Source organism: Salvia splendens, chromosome 17, assembly GCF_004379255.2.
Source record: "Salvia splendens isolate huo1 chromosome 17, SspV2, whole genome shotgun sequence".
Lineage (NCBI taxonomy): Eukaryota > Viridiplantae > Streptophyta > Magnoliopsida > Lamiales > Lamiaceae > Salvia > Salvia splendens.
In genome coordinates this window covers 22,397,168-22,421,702 of record NC_056048.1, presented here as the reverse complement: position 1 = coordinate 22,421,702, position 24,535 = coordinate 22,397,168, and the positions used below count along the sequence as shown (strand labels likewise).

Here is a 24,535-nt window from a genome sequence, read left to right as displayed (position 1 = left end):
CACGTGAAAATAATAGTAGTATAATTGAACCAACTTTGATAAAAAAAAAAACTAAAATATTATAATTGCAAACATATCATGAACTCAATGGTGGGCTTGTGGAATATAGAAAAAGTGTAAATAGACTCCAATTGAATGATTTTGACAATCGAATAATTAATAGTACTATTACTTAAATTGAAAGATTTTTAAATACAAATTTAAAGACTAGTGAAGTAGAGAGCTTCTCCACTTAAATTATGATAAAAAATTAATAGTCATTCCATCTCATAAAAATAGCATAATCACACAAATTTATATAGTACTACTAGGAGTAGCAGTAAAAAATACTCCATATGTCCAACTAGAAATGAAACGTTTTCCTTTTTGGGTAGTCTCAATAAAAATGAAACGTTTCCTAAATGGAAAGAACATTAATTCAACTTTTTTTTTCTCTTTTACTTTAATATCTTTTTATGAACTTATAAAATAACACTGTATAAAATTCTGTGTCGGAAATTAAATGTTGCATATTTATTAGGACGGAGTAGTATATAAAGAAAAAGTTATATTGGATAGATCAAAATAGGTTTATTTTTATAAGTGAGTTATGAATCTGAGATGGCAGCAGTGTCTCTCTCTCGGGAATGGATCCCCTGCTGTGCTCCCACCACAGCAGGGAGTGCTGTGCTCTCACAGCACAATATTTTATTAATAAAATAAAATATTAAAATATTAATTAAATTTTGCTTTTTTAATTGGGCTGTGAGAGCACAGCACTCCCTGCTGTGGTGGGAGCACAGCAGGGGATCCATTCCCCTCTCTCTCCCACTCGGCAATGAAAAAGTATCTTCCATTAGATCGACACCCATATTTTCTCCAATTCCTGTTGTCTCATTCTGTCATTGGCCGAATTCCTTCATAAAAATCCAATCTTTTCCTCTATAAAAACCCACTCTCTCTCTCCCACTCTCTATCGCACTGACACTCTCTTAATTAGTGTGACCAGTGACCACCACTTCCATCTAAACCGTTATTACATCGATACACCCGCTTCCCCCTGCTTCCTGCTTCTGCTTCTGCTTCTGCTTCATCTCTCTCTCTCTCTGTCTCTCTCTCTGATCTATGCTTCCTTCTCAATATTTGGTCGGTGGGATTTCGCTTTTCTAGGTGGGTTTTGCTTCTCTGCCGTGATACTGTTTTTTTTTCTATTTCTTTGGTGGATACAAATAAAATGATGAATTTCTCTTTTTTTCTTGATGAAAGTCACTTTCTTGAAGTTTGCTTTGTTCGACTTTTGATGGAGGAAAAATGGGATTTTTTTCAAGTGTTTTTCATCTCAAGTTTCGGTTTTTCTTTGACTTTTATTTTCATGCATTAAATTTAGATGTGACTTAGAAGCCCTCCTAGATTTTGAATCTGAATTTTCTTTATCTGGAAATAATAATCTGTCAGTTTTGTTATTATTTTACCATATATAATTGTGCTAGCTATCATTTATCCTCTCCAAAAGAGAAATACGGATCTTGCTTTTATGCTACACTTTAATTTCTTATGTTTTTCTTTTTCCTCTTTCAGTTGACTTGCGTCTAATTTGAACACCTTTTCGCCTAATAAAGCTATATATTTCTTGCACTTCAATGATTGACCATTTGTTTCTGAATTTAATCTATAGGTAGATTTAGGCTTATTAATGTATAGCTTGCTCTTTTCAGAATCACCACTTCTTACTTAGCTTTGTTCTTGTTCAATATCATAATTTTGTTATGAAAAATTGCAGCTTTGTTGATTGAATTGGTGAAGATGCTGGAGAAAATGGAGGACAGATTTGATCCAGAGGCAGTGATTGAGGAATTCGAGTCGTTGTCGAGAGACGCAGGGAGGGTTCAGAGGGAAACTCTGCGGAAAATCTTGGATGAAAATGGTGGAACAGAGTATTTGCAGAGATGGGGTCTCAATGGGAGAACTGATTCTCATAGCTTCAAGGATTGTGTTCCCATTGTCTCCCACAGTGACTTGGAGCCTTACATTCAGCGAATCGCGGATGGAAACAGCCCCTGCTGCCTCACCGGAAAGCCAATCACCACCATCTCCTTGAGGTGGAGCCTTCATAAACTGTATTTTATAGTTAATTCTTGAAAGAAAATGGTTTTGAATTGGCTTGCAAATGATGTTGTTGCAGTTCTGGTACCACTCAAGGGAAGCCTAAGCTTGTGCCTTTCAACGACGAATTGATGGAGAGCACGATGCAGATATGCAAGACGTCGTTTGCATATAGGAATAGGTAACAATCTAATGGTGTAGTTTGTTTTTATATAGTTATGGTTAATCATCCTTCCCTTGCATTGATGAAGGTCATGATTATAGTAATGCTGTTGTAGTTGTGTTGTTTGTGAGAAGTGTATTGAGATGATTAGTGTTTTATAGTGTGGAACGATTTGGTTTTTTAGGGAGTATCCGATTGGGAACGGGAAGGCGTTGCAGTTCATCTATGGCAGCAAGCAATTCAAGACGAAAGGCGGGCTAGCTGCTGGAACTGCCACGACCAACGTGTACCGAAATGCACAGTTCAAGAAAATGATGAGGACGATGCAGACGCCATGCTGCAGCCCGGATGAAGTCATATTCGGACCAGATTTCCACCAGTCGTTGTACTGTCATCTTCTATGTGGACTGATTTTCAGAGACGAGGTCCAGGTGGTCTCGTCCTCGTTCGCGCACAGCATAGTCCACGCTTTCCGGACCTTTGAACAAGTCTGGGAAGAACTCGTCACTGATATCCACGAAGGGACCTTGAGCAGCCGGATTACTGTCCCACCAATCCGAGCAGCCATGGCAAAGCTGCTCGAGCCAGATCCTGATCTAGCGGATACCATTTACAGCAAGATCTCGGGGCTAAGCAATTGGTACGGCCTAATCCAAGAGCTATTTCCTAGCACCAAGTACATATACGGGATCATGACCGGATCCATGGAGCCGTATCTGAAAAAATTGAGGCATTATGCTGGTGAGCTACCTTTGTTGAGCGCAGATTACGGATCCTCCGAGGGATGGATCGGTGCAAACGTCAACCCCAAGCTCACTCCAGAGGTGGCCACATTTTCCGTGCCTCCTAATATTGGCTACTTCGAGTTTATCCCTTTGAGAGAGGATCTAAACAGCCAAGGGCAAGAGGCGAAGCCCGTAGGGCTCACCGATGTCAAGATAGACGAGGAGTATGAGATCTTAGTCACCAATTTTGCAGGTACACAAACATTCATTCAAATTAATTATGCAATTCAATTCTTGAAACCGTGCTTGCTTCTCGTCTGATATCGTCGTATTATGTGTATGTTTGCTAATACTTAGCCACTAATTAAAGCTCTTTGACTCCTCTTGATACTACAGTGCAAGATTCATACAAAATTGGTAATTTTGAAATTGAAAAAACTGGCTTCAATGCTTTGGCATGTGGTTGTTGGAAATTTGGACATTGTATTTATAAGTTTCTGCAGGTTTAGCTGTTTCCTCTACTCTGAAATCATTGAATTAATTTGATTCAGATATTATTTTGTGTCACGTGATATAACCAGCTGGATGAGTTAGGCCTCAGAAACAGTACTTATTTCATAAATGATGCTAATTTTGCATTTCCATCTGTTGACTATATTTGTTTTCTGACAATATAAACATATTTAAGCTATTTCTTCAAACCAAGTTTTCGGCTTCAGTTTCTCACCGCTTTTATTGTGTTTAAATTAAAATGTAGCTATGTTGTAGTTAAACAATGTTCATCTTGTTGAACTACTAATAGAGAAAAAAAATGTTGTGATGCATAGTCGTTTAGTGTATCTAGTCGATGCCTGAACGTGTTCCTGCCTCGATGGTTGCTACAGTTGATGTCTTGAAGCGTTGTTTCACTTATACAATTGTTTTCTGGCTAGCTGACCGAGATAGGAACTACGCGTCGGCCTTTTTGCGATGGATGATCGCACGAGAATCCTCTCTTCATTCGATTCAGTTGTGTTCGTTGCATTTGACATGGGACTGAATCACTGACTGGCTGCTGTGATGATCGTTTGAGATGAGATTATTAAATTCGTCATTCTGACACTCGTGTGTCGTTGCAGGGCTGTACCGTTATAGGCTAGGTGACGTGGTGAAGGTTAAAGGCTTCCACAACTCGACTCCGGAGCTCCAGTTCATCTGCAGGAGGAATCTCCTGCTCACGATCAACATCGACAAGAATACAGAGAAGGATCTGCAGCTCGCGGTGGAAGCAGCGGCCCAGCTGCTGGTGGGGGAGAAGCTTGAGGTCGTGGATTTCACCAGCCGAGTGGATCTGACGATGGAGCCCGGCCACTACGTGGTCTTTTGGGAGATCAGCGGGGACCCAGAGGACGAGCTCCTCCAGGAATGCTGCAACTGCCTCGACAGATCGTTCGTGGATGCAGGGTACCTGAGCTCGCGCAAGGTCCGCACCATCGGGGCGCTGGAGCTCCGGATCGTGAGGAAGGGGACTTTTCACAAGATACTGGACCACTACGTCGGGCTCGGGGCTGCTGCCAGCCAGTTCAAAACGCCGCGGTGCGTGGGGCCCACGAACAACACGGTGCTGCAGATCCTGTCTGTGAATGCCAGCAGGAGCTACTTCAGCACTGCGTATTAGTTTGTTGGGGGGCAGGATTGTTGTTTTGGTTCGTTTGTGTAGCATAAATTTTATTGTTGTAGGGAATGTACTAATAAGAACACTTACAAGTTTAATTGTATGATATCAACTGTTGTAGTCCTAGCTCGTAGTAACTTGGTTGGTAAGACGCACTCTGTTATCCCAATGGATAAATTAACCAAATCCCACATTGGAAATTGGAAGTTTATTAAAGAGGTACTCCATTTAGTAAGATGATTTGTTACATGTAGAGCCCACACGTACGCGCCGTCGCCTCGCCGAGACCGCGAGCCCTGGACTTGGATCTTGGTCTTTTGGGCTGGTCATTGGCCCCACCTAATATTTTTGGACCACCTCAAACATACCAAGGTCCATGTTGTCTATGTCGTGATCGGAATATGTTGTGGCAGACACACAGCCAGGTCCACGATGAACCCTGATGCATTGCGTGTTCTCGATGGACCTCGACATGCGGCGTGTTCACGATGGACCCCGACGTGTGGCTTGTCCACGACTGATCTTGACGCATAGCATGTGTTAAAAGGTCTACGATGGACCCTGACGCATAGCGTGTCCAGATGCATCGAGCTCTTCACCTACCACAACGGCTAGTGCAACGTCTAGTAACCCTCGACGATTTCAGTCAATGGCATGATAATAGACATTATGTCTGTGTTGACTCCAGCAACCTCCTGCAGTGGACTCGGCCTATAAATAGCATGCATCACATGAATTCCAACACACAACACACTCAAGCATTTGGCATAGCATAAGCTCTCACCCTCTCTATATTGTCTTTCTATCGAAGCTCTGTCATCGCCATCATATAGGTTGTCAGAACTTGTTCTGTCTGCGGTGCTGCAACGAACTAGACGAAGTCGTTTTATCTTTGGGGATGACACGCTAATCCAAGAGCACTACCAGGGCATATCTCATCTTGCGGAAAGATGACTCCTCGACTATGATTACCTTTCTGTTTATAGTTCCTTTTTGTTCAGTTTATTCCGTATAATTTCCTCCTTATTATCCCGCGTAAGTTTCGTCTGGCAAATTTCTATCTCATGTACCCCAGACTAACACATATTCCAAACTCGGATACTCGGTAGTTTGTATTCCCTTACTCAATAAATAGGTTTAAATTTTCGTCCGTGGAATATTTTCTTATCCATGTATTCCATATTTCAAATAGCATACTTTAGGCTTTAATAGTTTATCTATCATAATTTAAAGTGTCAGTTTAGTCAAAAGACAATGATACCTTTTTTGAAGGGAAAATGAAGAGATGAAGTTGTTTTTATTTCTTTATTATTTAGTCTTTGGCCATACATCATAAGTTATGCTAAGTCATTAAAACTTATAGTGTTAAAGATCCATTTGGTACTTACTATTATAATATTTGTTGCGATTTAAGTATTTTTTTATTGAGACATTTAGTTTTTTTATAAGTTATTATTAAGTTAGTATAACTATATAAAATTTTATTATAATTTTATTTTGGATGAAAGAAAAACAAATTCTCTAAACTTGCATAGTACATATATTCAATAAATGTTAAAATATTAATTAAGTAAAATGATAGTGTTTGGGTGATGATATTCATAGGATGAGATTGTGACAAAATAATTTGCGTCATGAGATAAGATTGTGGATACTAAAGGTAATATGAAAAGGTACAATTTATTTGATTTTGATTTCTTTTATAAGATAAGATTTTGTTCTTTATAACTTTGATTCCTATTTCTCTTTTATACTTCTTAAACTATTATATTTATGTACATTACTCTCTTCGTTCAATAAAAATACATGCATATAATATGCTATGGAAATTAAGATAAAATTTGTAAAGTATGAGAGGGGGGAAGAGTAGTTGAAGTAATGTTTTAATGGTGGTATAAGTTATAAATAACTTGGTGTATATGAGTAATAAATTTGGATAACTTTCCATAAATGAAAATGACCATATTTTTGTGCGTACTAATGTAATAGTTGGGTGAAAGATATAGCCATACATGATTTAATGTTTTATATATTTATTTATTTTGTATTTATAATTTGAAACTTTTATTTCATTTGCATAACACGGTTGTTAATACTAGTTCATTTAAATCGAATGAAATAAGAACAATTAATTTATGTACTCGAAATGCAAATTCGTTATCTTTGTGTCATGTAACTCCGAAAATACAAAATTGCTTTAATTTTCGTTTAACAAAAAAGCTAATATATATTGATAGGTCTAGGCTCTTCAATGATGAACTGGGTCATTAAATGTAGTTCGAGAGAAACCAAGCTAATCTAGCTTGTCCAATTGTTTATTCGCAAAAAACATTAAAAGTCTGTTCAAAAAATGAAGGCCTGCCCGATTTGGCCAACCGTTCTTATCAGGCTTGCTTGTTTGACAGAAGTAGTTTACTTATCAATTTAGTTGCTTGATTCAATATAATATTCACATTGTGGTGATTTCATTAATTGTTCATCATACTTAACACATGACTTGTACTTAAGAAATAAAATATGATATTGAAAGTTGAAACTTTGTCGAAGAAAAAAAAGAGATCGAAACAAGTCGCGAACAACCAGATCTAACAATTGCGGAGTTATCTGTTATTAGAAATTGATCACTCACCCCTTAAAAGTGTTACCCATTTCTAATATGGTATTAGAGCGGGCTCAATCGATGATACTTCTCTTGCATACCCACGTGATGACGTGATGAAAGTCTAATGTGTCATTCCGGCCCATACGTCAGGGGCCATGTTAAAACTCTTAAATCTTGTCTCACGTCGTCTAAGTGATGATCCTAGCTCATCTATATAAGTATGGATAATCTTTCCTCTTATAATCATTGGCGGGCACAGCAAAAGAGGATGAGGGGCTTAACGCTTAAGCTCCTCCCAAGAAGTCATTTTTGTGAATTTTCCTACTTCAAAAATTTTTAAAATTTTTTATCACTCTCACCAGCCCTTCCTAAATCAACGCAGTTTGAAGAATAAATCTCTGAAAATTGGATGACAGGAAGGGCTGAACTTGATCTAGGAAAAAAATTACACAGGCAAAAGGGAATAAAATGGTTGTTGCTCGTATTCGTGAGGAAGAAGACTACCTTATTAAAGTCAAATATATTTATTACTACTATATTACTCTATCTATCTCATAAGAATGTGCACTCTTTTCTTTTTACTCCGTCCCACAAGAATATTCATTTTCTAATTTTAGAAATTCTTTTCTCTCTAATGAGGTGTGACCCATTCCCACTAACAATACATTAATTACTTTTTCTCTATACATCTCTCTTACTTTACCAATTTTGCATTAAAATTCGTGTCAAACTTAAAGTGCATATTCTTTGGGGACGGAGGGAGTATTATAATAATACTCCCTCTGTTACATAGTAGTGGAATCATTTTGTCATTTTTGTACGTTCAATAGTAGTGGAGTCATTTCCCTTTTTTTAAGTAAAAGTCAATACATTTTTTCTAATTTACTTTCCCTCTCTCTTACTTTATTTTTCTCTACTTTTTTCTTAATCTCCGTGCCACAAAGAAATATCTCTACTACTATGGAATGTAGGGAGTATTCTTTGCGATGGGAAGAGCGTTCAATTAAAATAAAAGTGAATATGCCGTTTAGGAAATGTACATTAAATTCCAAATAGATTATTTAGTTTTTAATAAATGATTAATCAATCAATCGATTCCGAATATAATAGTAGAGTTCCTACTCTTTTTTTCTAAATTTTAATCTACAATATATTATTACAATTTCCCACATAATTCACGAGAATATTTTGTAGCTTTAATCTATAAGTTCAGTTTTTCTCTTTTATTTAATTTCCTTGGTTAATTTAATCATTCTAAATTTAGTTTTTAAATAGTTCTTTGATTTAATTATGCGAAATTGATAATGAAAATATGAAAAATAAAAATGAGAGAGAATAAAATTTTTGCTTAAATTTTATGAAATTTATGATATTGACTTTATAATTTCATCTTAGTTGGAGCATTTTTTTAACGGAAATTGCAAAATGAATGCTTAGAGATTAAGCGGAGAGAGAATAAATTTTTTGTCAATATAAGAAATGACTCAACTATCTTAAGACGATTTATAAAGAAACGCGACTCAATTACCATGGGACGAACGAAGTTTACAATGAAGCCCCTCCTAACTATATTTTCTGTGTCCTCCACTGCTTATAAGGCCTTTTAAGAGGTGAGTAATTCATTTATAATATCAAGCAAACTTTCACCAAAACAAATTAAAACTGGTGCTATATCCAAAGTTCCTACTTTTTAAACAAGTAATATAAGAGCATCCGCAGGGGTGCGGATATCCCGGCGGACATCCCCGCGGTCATCCCAAAAACACTTCCTGCCACGTCATAAGGACTTCCCACTGCACAATGGCGGACATCCCCAAGGACATCCCGACGGACTTCCCACAATAATAAAAATTCACAAATTCACCAAATTAAACAATTTACGGAATAAAAATTTCGCCACGATTACGGAATAAAATTTTCATTAAATAAAAAAGAAAGGTACATTTCAACCAAAAAAACAAAAAAAAAGTACACTTCAATAAATACAAATTCCATCAACGACGACCCCTCCGCTGTCATACTTCTTCAATTATATCGTTCTGGAGCCGAATATGGGCTTGCTTTTGGCGCATGTCGGAAAATGCACGGACTCGCTCGACCTCGTCATGGGGTATCCCCATATGTACATTGCCGGTGGCCACGCCGTGGCTTCGACCCGCAGCATCAGCATCATCATTGGCCTAATCCATCAGTGCTGGACATTCATCTTCGACAATCATGTTATGCATGATAATAGGTGATGCTGTCAGCATACCACAGCCGTGATGGACCCTTCACTGTCGCCCATCGAGCCTGAAGCACACCAAATGTCCGCTCCACATCCTTGCGCGCTGCCTCCTGACGACCCACAAAATATACCTTCTTTTCTTCTGTTGGGCATCTGATCGTCTTCACAAAGACGGGCCACATAGGGTATATCCCATCAGCCAAATAATAGCCCATGTTGTGCTGGTTGCCGTTGACGACGAAATTGACGGCCGGACCGACGCCCATGCACTGGTCGTTGAAAAGGGGCGACGACTGGAGGACGTTGATGTCGTTGTTCAACCCGGCTACTCCAAAATAGGCATGTCAAATCCACAGTCGGTAGTCAGCTACGCTTCAAGGATCATCGTGGGATTCTTGCCCTTGAAACCCGTAGTGTACACCCCTTTCCAGGCAGCGGGGCAGTTCTTCCACTCCCAATGCATACAATCTATGCTCTCTAGCATCCCCGGAAAACCGTGCTGAGTCCCGTGCATATCCAGCAGAGCCTGACAATCTTCCGGGGTAGGCTTCCGAAGATACCTATCCCCGAATATCTCCCTAACGCCCTGACAAAAATACTTTAGGCAATCGCGGGCAGTTGTCTCGCCGATGTGGAGGTACTCATCGAACATGTCAGCCGCACCTCCGTATGCCAGCTGCCTGATTGCGGCAGTGCACTTCTGAATCGAAGTGTGGCCGGGTTTACCAGCCGCATCCTCCCGCACCCTGAAATTCCCGTATCGACGCTCTAAAGCTCCCACGATACGCAGAAAGAGCGAACGATGCATCCTAAAACGTCGCCGGAACATGTTCTCCCCAAATCGTGGCTCCGGAGCAAAGTAATCCTCGTACAACCGACGGTGTGCAGCGAGGTGGTCCCGGAGTACTATAGATCGACGATGGATGGTTCGAGGTACCGCCGGCGCCAAGGCCGCCTATATCTCCCTCTCCGCTGCCTCCCGCACACGTGCATGAATTCGCCTCATTATGTCATCATACCCCCACCACTACCACCCGCACCGCTACCGCCCGCACCAAAGCCACTACCACTACCACTACCAGCCATTCTGGATATATAAAAGAAACGTAGAGAGAGAGAGATACTCGTTAATACAAGTGGTGCGAATGAAATGAAGTTCAACGAGCTGTATTTATAGAATTTTCAAAAAAAATATATAAAATAATCGGGACGTCCGCGGAACTCTGGTGTCCGGAGCGGACGTTCGTACCCGCGTCACCGCTGCGCAATGGCAGACGTCCCGTGCCGAACTCCGGCACGCCGGCCGGACGTCTGCCGAGATGGGCGCCATTGTGGATGCTCTAAGTTCCTATTTTACAGTCATATAAGTTTATCGAAGAAGCTAGAAAGCTAAGCAAACCCTATATGCTAGTCGGCTAAGAGTTTAATGCTCTACCAATAAGAGACTAACAACACATTTTATAGAACAAGAGGTATGCTAGTGCTCGCTTTCGTCGTCCTTTATTCATTATTCCCTCGGTCTACTAATAGAAGTCTCATTTTTCCATTTTTGTCCGTCCGTAAATAGGAGTCCTGATTCATAATTATTATAAATGGCAAAGAGGCTCCACATCCACTAACTCAATCCACTCACATACTCATTTAAAATTAATATATATAATTAGGACTTATATTCCACTAGCTTTCTTCCACCCACTTTTTTTAACATTTTTTAAAACTCGTGCTGGAAAGAAATGGAAGTCCTATTCGCAGACGGAAGGAGTACAATTTCTTTGAAGGGAAATATTTGGACCACTTGATCAAATTTTCTTATGTAGAGTTGTCTGTGAGTTATTGAATAGAGGATAAAGAAATAGAGGGAAAAAAAAGTAAAGATGATGTTGTTTCCATTTTAGGAAACATTTTATTTTTAATGAGATAAGTGGAGTATTATAATACAAGTAAAATTCCATAAATAATTCATCTGAAAATTATCAGCTTGCTAGCTCACTCGACAACCTCACTTCTCTTTATTTTTTATAAATACCCACTAGGGAGAGAAAAAATCGAAAACCGAATAAATCGAAATCTTGAAATTCGGTTTGGTTCGGTTCAGAAGGAAAAAAAAGATTATGTAGAGTTGTCTATGATTTATTGAAGAGAGGGTAAAGAAAGAGAGAAAAAAAAAGTAAAGATGATGTTGTTTCCATTTTAGGAAATGTTTCATTTTTAATGGGATAAGGGAAGTACTATAATACAAGTAAAATTCCATAAATAATTCAACTGAAAATTATCAGCTCGCTAGCTCACTCAACAACCTCACTCCTCTTTATTTTTTATAAATAATTCAACCTCACTCAACTGAAAATTATCAGCTCGCTAAGTTTGAAATTTGTTTGATGTTTTATTTTAGTTTGACACTTTGTGGTATTGTTTAGTAATCCACCTTTAAGAAGAAATATAACAGCTTATAACTAAAAACACCAATGTCAAAGTAAATAAATTTAATTGAATCAAACTCAAATTTAATAAATATAATGATCCTTTGCACCAAAGTTAAGATCTTTCTTCATATTGCATTTCTCATGGATATAATGATCCTTTGCACGATCATCATCAGGGGGCTTATGGGAGATCCATTTACAGTGTGTGAACAATAAAGGTTTTTATTTTGCCCACAAATTTTACAATTGTCTTCTTTGGGAAGATTAATATGTGATTAATAAAGGTTTTTATTTTGATCATCATCATCATCAGGGTGCGGGCTTGTGTCTTTAGTCACATTTCTTAAGCAAGTATACATTTGTTTTAAACGAAAAATATTTTCAAGTTTAAAATATTAAAATATGGATCATGATAATCTACAAACCCTCTATAATACAAACTATACAAACTTTAGGAGTTGACATTGTTGACATTCTCCCAGTGACAGAAAATTTATTAGGCATTGACATTGACATTCCCTCCAGTGACAGAATTTGTATTAGGCGTTGACATTCCCACAGTGACAGAATTTGTATTAGGCGTTGACGTTGACATTCCCACAGTGACAGAATTTGTATTAGGCGTTGACATTCCCACAGTGACAGAATTTGTATTAGTCGTTGACATTGAGATATGAATCTCATTGCTAACCGTTGATTACTTACAAGGAGTGTGTAGGATTAAAGTTTGTAGTTTGTATTATAGATAGGAGTTTGTATTTTGATCACACATCATTAAAGTATGAAGTATCGTTTAACTGAATTATGCTCAATTTATGAAGATTTTTATGACTTTTTTAATTTTTCATTTCAACCTTTTTTATAGATGTTATGTTTTAAGTATAATATTATAATTGAATCATCACATAAAAACTTCAGTGTTGCTTATACGAGTTTACCAGATTTATGCCTATATTTATTTAGGCAAAGACTATAATAAATATATTAGCTGAAATCCTACATTAATAATTGTCTTCAATCGTTCTTTCTTTGGTAAATCATAACAATGTCTTTCCATTACACATTTTTTATATCATTTTAAAATCCATTAGAATTTTCCAACAACAAATCTTTAATTTAGTAAATTAAAAAATTTCAAAAATTTTTACTACAATCTTGAAATGCTAAATATATATGTGGAAGTATCTTTTCGTGAGGTGAGGGGAGTGATCAATTGTTAACTCATCATTTTATTGCTAACTACAACTAATTTAAGACCATAGGATTTTAGAAATCTTGTGGTCTAAAATTTGGCACGTGTAATTTTTGTTTTTATTAATTAAATCGAAAAAGATAAAAAAAACTACCAAATTAGAGTTTTGGATAAAAATGTCAATATAGTGTTTCGAAAATATCAACACAATGCTTTGAGAATGTCAACACAATGCTTTGAGAATGTTAACCCATTGTTTATATTGACATTCTACATGTATTATATTGACAAATTTCATATACTATGTTGACATTTGTTGTTGTACGAAAAAAATTTCAAATTTTGAAAAATTTTTCAAATTTTGACATCGGAACATATGCAAGTGAGATCTCGTTAGAATCCTTATGAAATTATCTTTAATTTGATATATGTTGTGCGAAAAAATAATTTAAATCGAGAAAGTTATATGCGTTTTAAAGTTATGAGATATTTTTCAAAAGTTAGTTACAACTAATTTGGTGTACCTAATATCTTGATCGTATTGACATTTCGACACTAATGATTTAGGCCTTTGATTTGAACTAATGATTTATGCCCTTAATTTGAATATCTAATAGCTATTATTTAATTAATAATTAAGTACTGAGTTATAACACTCACCATTAGAGCATCTCCAATAACCGGCGTCACCACCGCGACGCCGATTTTTCGCCCACGCCGGTTTGACGCCGAACCATTGGAACCGGCGTGGGCGAAATTGGTGTCAAAATCGGCGTCGCCATGCCGATTCCCGCGCTGACGCCGGTTCCGACGCCGATCCTCACGGGCGTCATTGTGCGTCCCGGATCGGCGCCAAACCGGCGTCAAATTTTTAATTTTTTTTTAATTCGAATTTTAAAAATTCGAATTTAAATTTTTTTTAAAAAAATACTATTTATTTATGAAAATTGTTTTTAATATTTAAAAACAATTTTTACAAATAAATTTATACAATAAATTCGTAATAACCCATATATATTTAATGGGCTTGTGAATTATGAAACCATTCTAGGTTGTCTCTCTTTTATAGAGACATCCTTGAATGTTTTATGTTCCACATTCGATGTTGGACAAAAACCACTCTAGGTAGTCTCTCTTTTATAGAGACATCCTTGAATGTTTTATGTTTCACATTCGATGTGGGACAAAAATCATTCTAGGTTGTCTCTCTTTTATAGAGACATCCTTGAATGTTTTATGTTCCACATTCGATGTGGGAAAAAATCATTCTAGGTTTTCTCTCTTTTATAGAGATATCCTTGAATGTTTTATGTTGCACATTCGATGTGGGACAAAAATCATTCTCGGTTGTCTCTCTTTTATAGAGACATCCTTGAATGTTTTATGTTCCACATTCGATGTGGGACAAAAATCATTCTAGGTTGTCTCTCTTTTATAGAGATATCCTTGAATGTTTTATGTTCCACATTCAATGTGGGACAAAAATCATTCTAGGTTGTATCTCTTTTATAGAGACATCCTTGAATGTTTTATGTGTGGGACAAAAATCATTCTAGGTTGTCTCTCTTTTATAGAGACATCCTTGAATGTTTTATGTTTCCATATAGAAATATTGTACTTTTTTAATTGTACTTTTTAATTTTTGTACTTTTTTTAAATTATTGTACTTTTTTTAAAAATTAATGTACTTTCTAAATTTTAATAGTATTATTCGAATTTCCCGTATTTGTCTCGTAAATTAAATTCCGTATGTTGATACAAGTGTAAATTAAATTATATAATTGTTATTAGTGATGTGGATAGGTAGTGTGAAGGCTATGTGAGGGCTATTTGATGTCCAGTTGATGTGGCAAACTGATGTGGCGGGAGAATTGTAGTGCTGATGATGTGGCAGTGTGAAGACTATTTGATGGCTATTTGACGTCCGTGATTATTGGAGATGCTCTTACCACTTCCGTGATATGTATATCTCGCACTACAAGCAAATTAATCTATAGAGACGCAAATATAAGGACGCAATTGAAATGGGTGTCAAAATCCGAGATGCATAAAAAAGCGTACTAAATTAAGAATATATTGAAATGAGTGTCTTTAATTACAAAGTGAAATACTGATAGAAAAACTTGCAATACATTAAATAACATTGAGAATAAAACTAAACACATCGCTTCTATCTCCCTTCACCTAACCCAAAGGGCACCCACAATAGGGCGCCCGATGGCACGCCCGAGGCGTGTTATCGTCCTCGGGTGCGCCCGATGCCTCCATTGTGGGTGGGCGCCTTCGGGCACGCCCTACGCCCACGCCCTATGCTTCGGGCGCGGAAGAAGCGCGGACGATTGCCTATCGTCCGCGCCATCGTCCGCGGCATCAGGCACCTTTGTGGGCGCGGACGATGGCACGCGTTTTTTATTTTTTTTAAAATGTTAAATTCGAAAATTTTGTATTAATACCCCCTACCCCACCTTCATTTGTAACATTTCATTTCATGATTCCACTCTCAAAACTCACATTTACTACGAAATGGATTCAAGTCCCAATAGTCCGATGTTTAGTGGTGATGCGCGTTGACCGGGTACAGAACCCGAAGAATATCGGCCGTTTGACGCCAACACGCAGTATGATCCCGAATTCAGTACGAATTCGTATGGTTTGTCTGACATGGAGCAGTCTCCAAACCGACCCGCCGCACCCTTCCGCCGCGCCGCCCCCGCCAAAAAGAAGCGAATCCGGCACCGCGCGACCAAGTTGCCACCTCCGGCAAAGAATAAAGAGTACGCCCCCGGCCCTACGAACTACCAGTAGGATGAAACCCTCGTCTTGGCGAGGTGTTGGGTGGATATATCGGAGGACCTGATATTCGCGAACAACCAGAAGCAGCTCGCGTACTGGGAGCGCATAGCTGAGCGCTACAATGCGGCGAAGCCGCCGAGCGCGTACAAGCGCCAACGGGAGCAGCTCCGCAAGCACTGGGATCAGGTGAAGAAGCAAGTCAACCTGTTCGCGATAAAGCTTTGTTGTCGTACCAGTCCATGTACGGCGACTTCAAGCATTTGGCCATCTGGGCGCTCTTGAGGGACAAGCTGAAGTTCCAAGGCGGGATTCTGCACACCGGTGCGACAAAGAGGACGAAGACCACCGAAGCTGGTGGTTATACGAGCAGCGAAAGCGGAGTACGTCCGGTGGACCTCAACCAGACGTACACGGAGGAAGAGTGTTCCGGCACACCGATGTCCTCCCGGCGTCCCATAGGCGTCAAGGCTGCGAAGAACAAGAGGAAGGCGACGGCGACATCATCCTCGACCACCGCCACCCCATCGCCGATCCCGGTCCCGATCCCGACCCCGACGGCCGCCGCGTATGAGTCGTTGGCAACAGCCTCGATGGCGAAGATGTTGTTGCAGACGCACAAGGCCCTGGCGAAGTGTACGGACACCGCCCAAGCCGAATATCTCCGGGGGTTGATCGATGAGTTGCGCCGAAAGTTGGGAATTGCGTAGATTAGCCAACTTGAATCGTGTAACTTTTGTTTAATCAATGCAATCTTCGCCGGTTTTTAGCTACTCGTTGTGTTTTTTTATTTAGTTTGCATTATATATTTGAAAACATTTAAATTAATTAACTAAACAATAGTAAAACATATAGGGCGCGCCTTAGGGCGCCCCACTGCAGGTGGGAGGGTAGGAGGATAAAAATGATGACGTGGCGGTGCATAGGGCGCGCCTCATGGCGCCCCATTGCTAATGACCTAAGCCCACTGACTCTGTCTCGCCTCTCTGCCTTGTGATGCCGTCGTTCCACCACCGCCGGTAACATTCACCGTAGTTCGCATCCCATTTTACAAAGACTGTACAGCCAACCACCGGTAAAAAGCGTCAACCAAGATCTTCAATTTCTCCACAAAGTTGAACTTTTGATTCGTATTTTTCTATCAGCTTCTATTGTTTTATGTTTTAATTTGACATTAATTGGAATCGTGCAATCTCCTTTACCTAAGTATTCATGTGCAGAAGTCACTGGTTCACAACAACGAATGCTTGATGAATAATTAGCTTTCATAATTGATGATCTGCTACTTCTTTTATGAAATTATGATTTTGACGAAAATTAGTTGGTGGTAAGAGTGCTTTAAGGCTCTGCTGAAACCAAAATCATGTACTATATTGCTAATTGTCGAGTTGTCTCCAACTAATAATTCTTTGACAAACGGAAAAATCCGCGTCCAATTAGACAATCACTTTTTATGGAAATTTCTATAATACTTATAGATACATATAATATAACAAAAATACCATAATTTGTAGCACTATTGATTTTTTTGGCGTCAATAAAAAAAGTAATTATACAATAACACTTTATTAGAATTATGTGAAATGTTATGGGTATGATTTTCTCTTCTTATTTATTTGTGTATATAATATAAATTAAACTGAAAAATCTATACAAATAATAAGCATGACCATAATTTAATTTTTTTTTAGTATATTAATTAATTTATCTTTCTTGGTAGCATGTCAAAATAAGAAATCTCTAAAACAATAGAGTAAAAAATCAAAGATCAAACATTTTTATATTCGTTCTAACAAAATAGTTAGAAGATTAGTTGATTTTAAATTTAGTAAAAGATTACCAATTTACAATCCATACATTTAAAATGACATTTGGATATTACTCCTATTTATTTAGTCATATAATAATTAATAATCACATATTACTATAATGGGATGCTTTATATTGCTCGCTCATCTCTAAATTGCTAACTAAGACTAAATGATATGGATTGGATCATTAAATCAAGGTAGAAGATCATTAATCACATAGTTTAAATACAATGCACAAAAAATATCAATTAGAGTATTAATGATAATTGACCAAAAGTTAGTTATAACTAACTTTAAAAAAAATCTCAAAACTTTAAATGATTATAACTATCTCAATTTAAAGATAATCTTATAAAAATTGTGATGATATTAAATTTAAATATAATATAAAATAATATTTATATAATTTTGTTAAAATTTAAAATAAGAAGATTCCTAAGAAAAAATGAATGGAATGACTATTTCCATGTGGAATGGAATGACCAATCCAAATTTTACCAAGCAAATGAATGGAATGGAGGTAGGAATGCCATTCCATTTCCCCATTCTATTCCATCGTACCAAGTAGGTAGTCTCTTTCACTAAATCAACTCTCTCTCACACACACACAATTCATATTAGTTCATCTTAATCCTGTTTATTTTTATTTAGAATATGTCAGTCTCACAATTCATATTAGTTCATCCTAATCTTGTTAATTTTTATTTAGTGCTCCTACTAATAATTCAGTCTCACCTATTTTATTGATTTACCACTGCAAATAGCAATGGGTCCAAAAGGCTTACATCGCTGAAATTTTATGGCCTAAATTAGCCCAATATAAACCTAAATCAAAATCTAAAATGATTTGGAATCCTAATAAAATGATCAACATTATCCGATTTCTGTTTGCAGATTATTTGTATTTCCAAAAAAAATGTAGTCAATTAGTAAAATATGGAAAACTGGTCTTGGGTTTCTTTTTGCACGGTATGTTTACCACCAAAAAAAAGACTTTTCAGGTTTGATTTTCTCCGGTGTTTCTAGAAACAGTCTATCATCTCATTTTTGGGATTGTGAAATCTTCGTTTTATCGAAAAATAGCTATTTAAAAAAACATAAAACCAAAAAAAAACATTAACAAATATCTGCCATTTATAAATTAGAAAAAATAGTTTAACATAGAAAGTTAATGAAAATAGTAATTCGGAGTTAATTATCAACAAGTTCGTGTGTCTTATATTGTTAGTGGTTACTACTTACTTCCTAAATTAAATACTCGATGTTCTCTACATATTCACCAATTATAATAGGTGGAGTATATTTATATGGTAAAAATATTGACGAGTTCTTTCAGAAATACAATCCGGTGAGAACCAAAAATTGTATATTAGAATTATGAATATTATGATTATGATCGACAACTGTATCAGTTAAGTCGTAACAAAACATTTAAAACATGATTTATTTAGCAGAGGATTTGGCCTTCCACTAGCCAGGCGTGAAGAAGGGCATTGCATGATTGTGACACAATTATTTTTGCTACGTCAAGTCAACTATTTTGATAACGGAATTATTCTATATTTTAATAATCATTATATATATACTGTTCATAATTAATTATATCCCACCAACACACTAGAACTCCATTTTTAAGGCATAACCTAACTGTTTGGCATCCACGTCTTGATTAGAACAACTATAAATATAGATAAACCATTTTAGTTGCATAATCATTGACTTTAATTTTCAATTAGTAAATTGTAAAATTAGATCATACAATATATATATCCCTTATTCTCGTCATCATTTGATTATGTAGGTTGATGGAACAGCTACAAGTCGTCTATGCTCTGGTTAGTATACTATACAGTATACACTGAGGTAAAATAACAGCTATACTATAAAAATTTGCTTAAGAAGTAGTAGTACTATAGTATAATAAATTTATTTTCGAAAAGATTTATATAACCTCTTGCGCGTTAATTTCTGACGTTGATCATTTTAATACATATTGGCGAATACATGTCCTATTTATTTAAATCTCTCCCAAAGTCCAAGTTAAAAATTTTCTCTTTTATTCTTAAAATATCTTTAAATTTCTAATATTTATAGTATAAATCCTTATACTATAAAAATCTCTATCATTATAAAAAAAATATATTCCGGAGTACTATAAAACTAGTAGAGTTTACAACTTTTAAATTTTAAATTAGTTCAGAGTACAATTTTTGGTCCACCTTTTAGTACGTTACATCGTTGTTTCCTATTGGGTTTAATTTAGTAGTACATTTTTTAAACGTTATTTAACAAATCATCGGAACATAGGACTAACAGCACGTCTTCCCAAACTTCATTGACAATTCTTATTACACTAGAAAAATACCATACACCATACAATATTCGGCCAATAACGATATAAGTATACAATATTCCTACATTCGAAACTCTATTCGTAATGTTAACATTTTTTTATTAAGACACAATATTCGTAATGTTAACATTCTGTTATTAATACATCGTAGGAGTATTAACTTTAAATGGCACATTTATTATTAATTCAATAATAGTACTCCTTCCGTTCCCTCGTAGTTTAGTCATTTTCCCATTTCGGGAAGTTTCCTCATAGTTGAGTCATTTTCATATATAGTACGGAGTAACTTTTTTTCTCTTTCTTACTTTACTATCTTACTTTATTCACTTTTTACTTTATTCTCTCTACCTTTTTATCTTTTTACTTTTTTATCTATTTATTTAACACACTCAACATTATTTTCTTAAACTTAATGCAGAAAAGTTTCGCATCAACTGTGAGGGAATGGAGGGAGTATAATTTTGTAGGTATGTTTTAGAATCAGACTTTGAGATTTTTGGTGATAGGATTTTTTTCTTGGATTAGTTGGAGATGTCATCTATGGTGGTGTTCGGTTTACTAGATTAAATAATACCAAGATACAATCTAAGATTGAGTTGTGAGATTATTTTAGTCATAGATAGGGGGTTAGCTATCACTAATTATCCCATGATTATCCATCTATGATTGAGTTATGAGATTGAATCTCATGAACCAAACACAATATATATTTAATTCGGAATACAATCTTGCAAACCGATTACCCCTAATAGGATAAGATGAGGTATGAGGTAATGATGTAGTATCAAATAAAAGAAACATAAATTTCATTGGTCGTCCATGAATTATGTATGTGGTTGCGAACTTGCGATGATGAATAATTATATTCTAAATCTTGAATACTAATCTTACAAAACTTATTTATGCATTTAATGAATGTCATAAATTATATATGGGCCCATGTGTCGATATTTGTCCAGATTAAATTATTTCCCAGTTTGTATCTAAAAGAAATCTACTACTATAATATTACGAAAGCAAGGTACAATCATCAAATTTAAGAACATCATCATTTTCTTAACCTGAATACCCTCATTTAATATAGTAGGAGTACTTCAATAACCAACGAATATTTCATACGCTCGTTAAATAGTTTTCATCGAAACTTACCGCTTATTTCGTTTTTCACTTACATTTAAAGGAGCATATTATTAAGAAATAAAAAATTATGGAAGATCTTTTTATGCAATTGAGTTAGACTAGATACTTCCCGTTTAATCCTTATTTTTTTCAATTACTATCATTATTCTGGCTAATCGCATCTGTTAATATTTTTTATGCCTGATTATCACAAACAATTATTACACACAATTGCAAAATCAAATTATATCCATTTCAAATTTTCAATCTTTATGTTCAACTATATCAACCCTCCTTCTCATATGTTTTGCAGTATTGGTAATATTATTGTATTCAGATAAAAAGATTATAAATAAAAAAATCGTTTGTGTAAAAACAATTACCACTATATAATAATAATAATGATAAGTAATACTCCGTCCGTCCCATAAAGATTGTCTCATTTTGACCGGACACGGGTTTTAAGAAATGTAATGAAAATTGAGTTGAAAAAGTTAGTGGGATGTGAGTCATACTTTTATATACTAGTTTTATAATAAAATGTGAGAAATAATGAGTTAGTGGAATATGAGATTCACTACAAAAAATGGTAAAAAGTGAAACGGGATAATTTTTGTGGGACGGACAAAAATGAAAAAAATGAGATAATTGATACGAGTATATCTATAGAATATTCTCATATCTCTATTATTACATATATTATTGATTTAGCATATCTTTCATATTTCTTGATCACTAAGTTAGGTTATTAGGGAGTATTATAAATATGAGTCTTTGTTATATTTTAAATCATTCATTGAAGAAATACAATTTATCCTTTTTATCGTCTTTTTCTTTTCTCAGCAATTTACTTTATCAAAAACTCTAGTTGAACGATAGTTGGCTGCTCGACGGGAGGATCCCGCGAACGAACCATCATCTTCTCCGCGATCTTACAGTTATCTCTCGATACGAGTTTACTCGTATCATCTGGTGCTTTCACTGTGTTCTCATCCTCCGTCAGCATGTACCAACAACGACAATTCTCGGAGTTGCAATTTTCCAACAATGGATTGCCATATGATGTGCCATCATTCAACGCGGCAGATCAATTTCAGCCCACTCCCTACCACCAGAACCCTCAATTAGGCAACCGTCATACACAACCGCCGCAGCCACGACCCCCTTCCTGTTGGGACCCACCTTGGTATCACGTGCAACAAGAGTACAGATCCTATGTTCAAGAATCCCCAACCGTCTGGCCATCTACCTGCTGGGACTTGCCGAGACAACACACACCTCAACACCACCACCAAGATCTGATCCAGCCGCCTTATGGCTACGAAACAGCGTCGACTTGTGATCTAGATCCCTACCAACGACAACGCAGCCCTCCTGACTGGTCGTCGCCACCGCAGTGCTCACCCTATTCCTGGTATCCACCGAAGCACCAACGCACAACAACATCTATCAATTATGGAGAAAAGGAATCCGTAAATGGTCCTAATGATTTTTGGGATTCTTCTAAATACGAAGAAGACGTGATTGCTGGCTATAGTGAGGAGACTTGATTTTTGGCTCATGAAATTGTTTTACCAAAGTGACATTGTGAAGGGGAAAGGACATGGGAGTACTCCACCCACGGAGACGCAGGATTTGGAACTGGACCTACCATTGGCTGCCTTGGCTTCACAGCTTGAGCGCTTGACCGCAGTTGTCAAGCAATTGGTGTCCCAGATGGATGCAAACGACCGTCGCTTGAGCGATTCACACGCTGCAATGCGTTCTCCACCAGCCCCAGCGTTCAGCGTCCATCCAGTCCCTCCGTTAAGCATCTCGTACACAACGCCGGTATTGTGTCCCCTACAGCAACCGACCGTTGCATCCCCAGCTGTTCTCCGTCACGTTCCACACCAGGTTTTGATGCCGTACTCGCCCGATATGTCGTCCTACTCCGCTGCACCCTACGATTTGCAATCGCTCTTGAACCGCGACATCGCAGGAACCTTGCAACAGCCACATCACTGCAGGAAGCAGCTTGCCGGACCCTTCACCAAGGATGTCACTCACATCGAGCACCCCCTTGCTTCAATCGCCAAATTGGAGTCTTTCTTGGATGACACCGACCGCCACATGGGGGAACTGCACACCCAGCCTCGACCTCCACTAGCCCCGCCCAACGGACAACTGTCGGGCTCACATATGGGTCCCTTTTTGCAGTTGCAGATTGAACAGGTGGTTAAAGTCGAAAGAGAAATTGTTAGATGATGAAGGAAATGGTGGATCCAACCCCCTATCCGTCATTGACTCTGTTAAGTTACCATTTGGGTGTATATCGACTCCACTTGAGTATATATCAACTGTATTGAAGAGTAGTGAATGGAAGAAATGCATCAATGGATCATTACAGGACTTGCAAGAGTCAAATGATCTCTATTTGCATATTATTTGGAGAAGTTCAAGCAAATTCGGTGATATATATTATGAAGTCCATTTTGTGAAGACGGTGGAGCTTGATATTTTTGTTAAGCTGCTTGATGAGAAGATCAAGAGATTGTCACCCTTTGCAACTCGGCTATCGACTGGTGCTCCTCCATTTGTGGATGTTTTGCTTGAGTTGTCGAGGAATGAGAGATGTGGCTTTGTTCTCGGTGATATCTCTATTAAAGCTCTCATTTTGGACATGTTTGTGGCCGGAAGTGATAAAACGTTCACACTAATTGAGTGGACATTGTCCGAGCTCATACAACATAAGAGAGCTAATAATGAGCATTTGCATGCAATTGATCCAGGTGGGGATAACTCCCCAAAGATTTTGGTTCACAACAGTCTTCATTTTGTGTTGGTTTCCACCTTGAGGACAAGGTGAATTTCAACCGTGAGGGAGTTGATACGAGTATATCTATAGAATATTCTCATATCTCTATTATTTCATATATTATTGATTTAGCATATCTTTCATATTTCTTGATCACTAAGTTAGGTTATTAGGGAGTATTATAAATAGGAGTCTTTGTTATCTTTTAAATCATTCATTGAAGAAATACAATTTATCCTTTTTATCGCATTTTTATTTTCTCTGCAATTAATTTATCAAAATCTCTAGTTGAACGATAGTTGGCTGCTCGACAGGAGGATCCCGCAAACAAACCATCATCTTCTCCGCGATCTCACAGTTATCTCTCGATACGAGTTTACTAGTATGTATAATCTTTATGGGAGGAGTAGTAAATAATTAACCAGCTAACATGAATGCTCCGACAAAGTTGAAAAAAGGTATGCAGGGTGGTAGGTGTGTGATGCAAGCACCTCTCTCTCTATACGTATGTATGTGGAGACGGAGACGGAGACGGAGACGGAGTCAAAGTTAGCATAGTATGTGAAAAATTTATCAGAGTTTTTGTACAAAGGCCAA

The 24,535-nt window shown here is 37.1% G+C and overlaps 1 protein-coding gene across 2 annotated transcripts; it reads left to right on the top strand.

Annotated features, from left to right (window-relative positions):
* Window positions 1-857: 857 nt before the first annotated feature.
* LOC121775029 (jasmonoyl--L-amino acid synthetase JAR4-like) lies at window positions 858-4,859 on the top strand. 2 transcript variants are annotated; one of them, XM_042171979.1, is made up of 5 exons: window positions 858-1,149; window positions 1,760-2,078; window positions 2,162-2,263; window positions 2,430-3,223; window positions 4,089-4,859. In XM_042171979.1, the coding sequence occupies exons 2-5, from the start codon at window positions 1,783-1,785 to the stop codon at window positions 4,625-4,627; spliced, it is 1,731 nt and encodes a 576-aa protein (XP_042027913.1). In that variant the 5' UTR covers window positions 858-1,149; window positions 1,760-1,782; the 3' UTR covers window positions 4,628-4,859. The 2 variants fall into 2 exon arrangements, with proteins under 2 accessions (XP_042027913.1, XP_042027912.1); XM_042171978.1 differs by lacking the exon at window positions 858-1,149 and adding an exon at window positions 1,482-1,654.
* The last annotated feature ends 19,676 nt before the right edge of the window (window positions 4,860-24,535 follow it).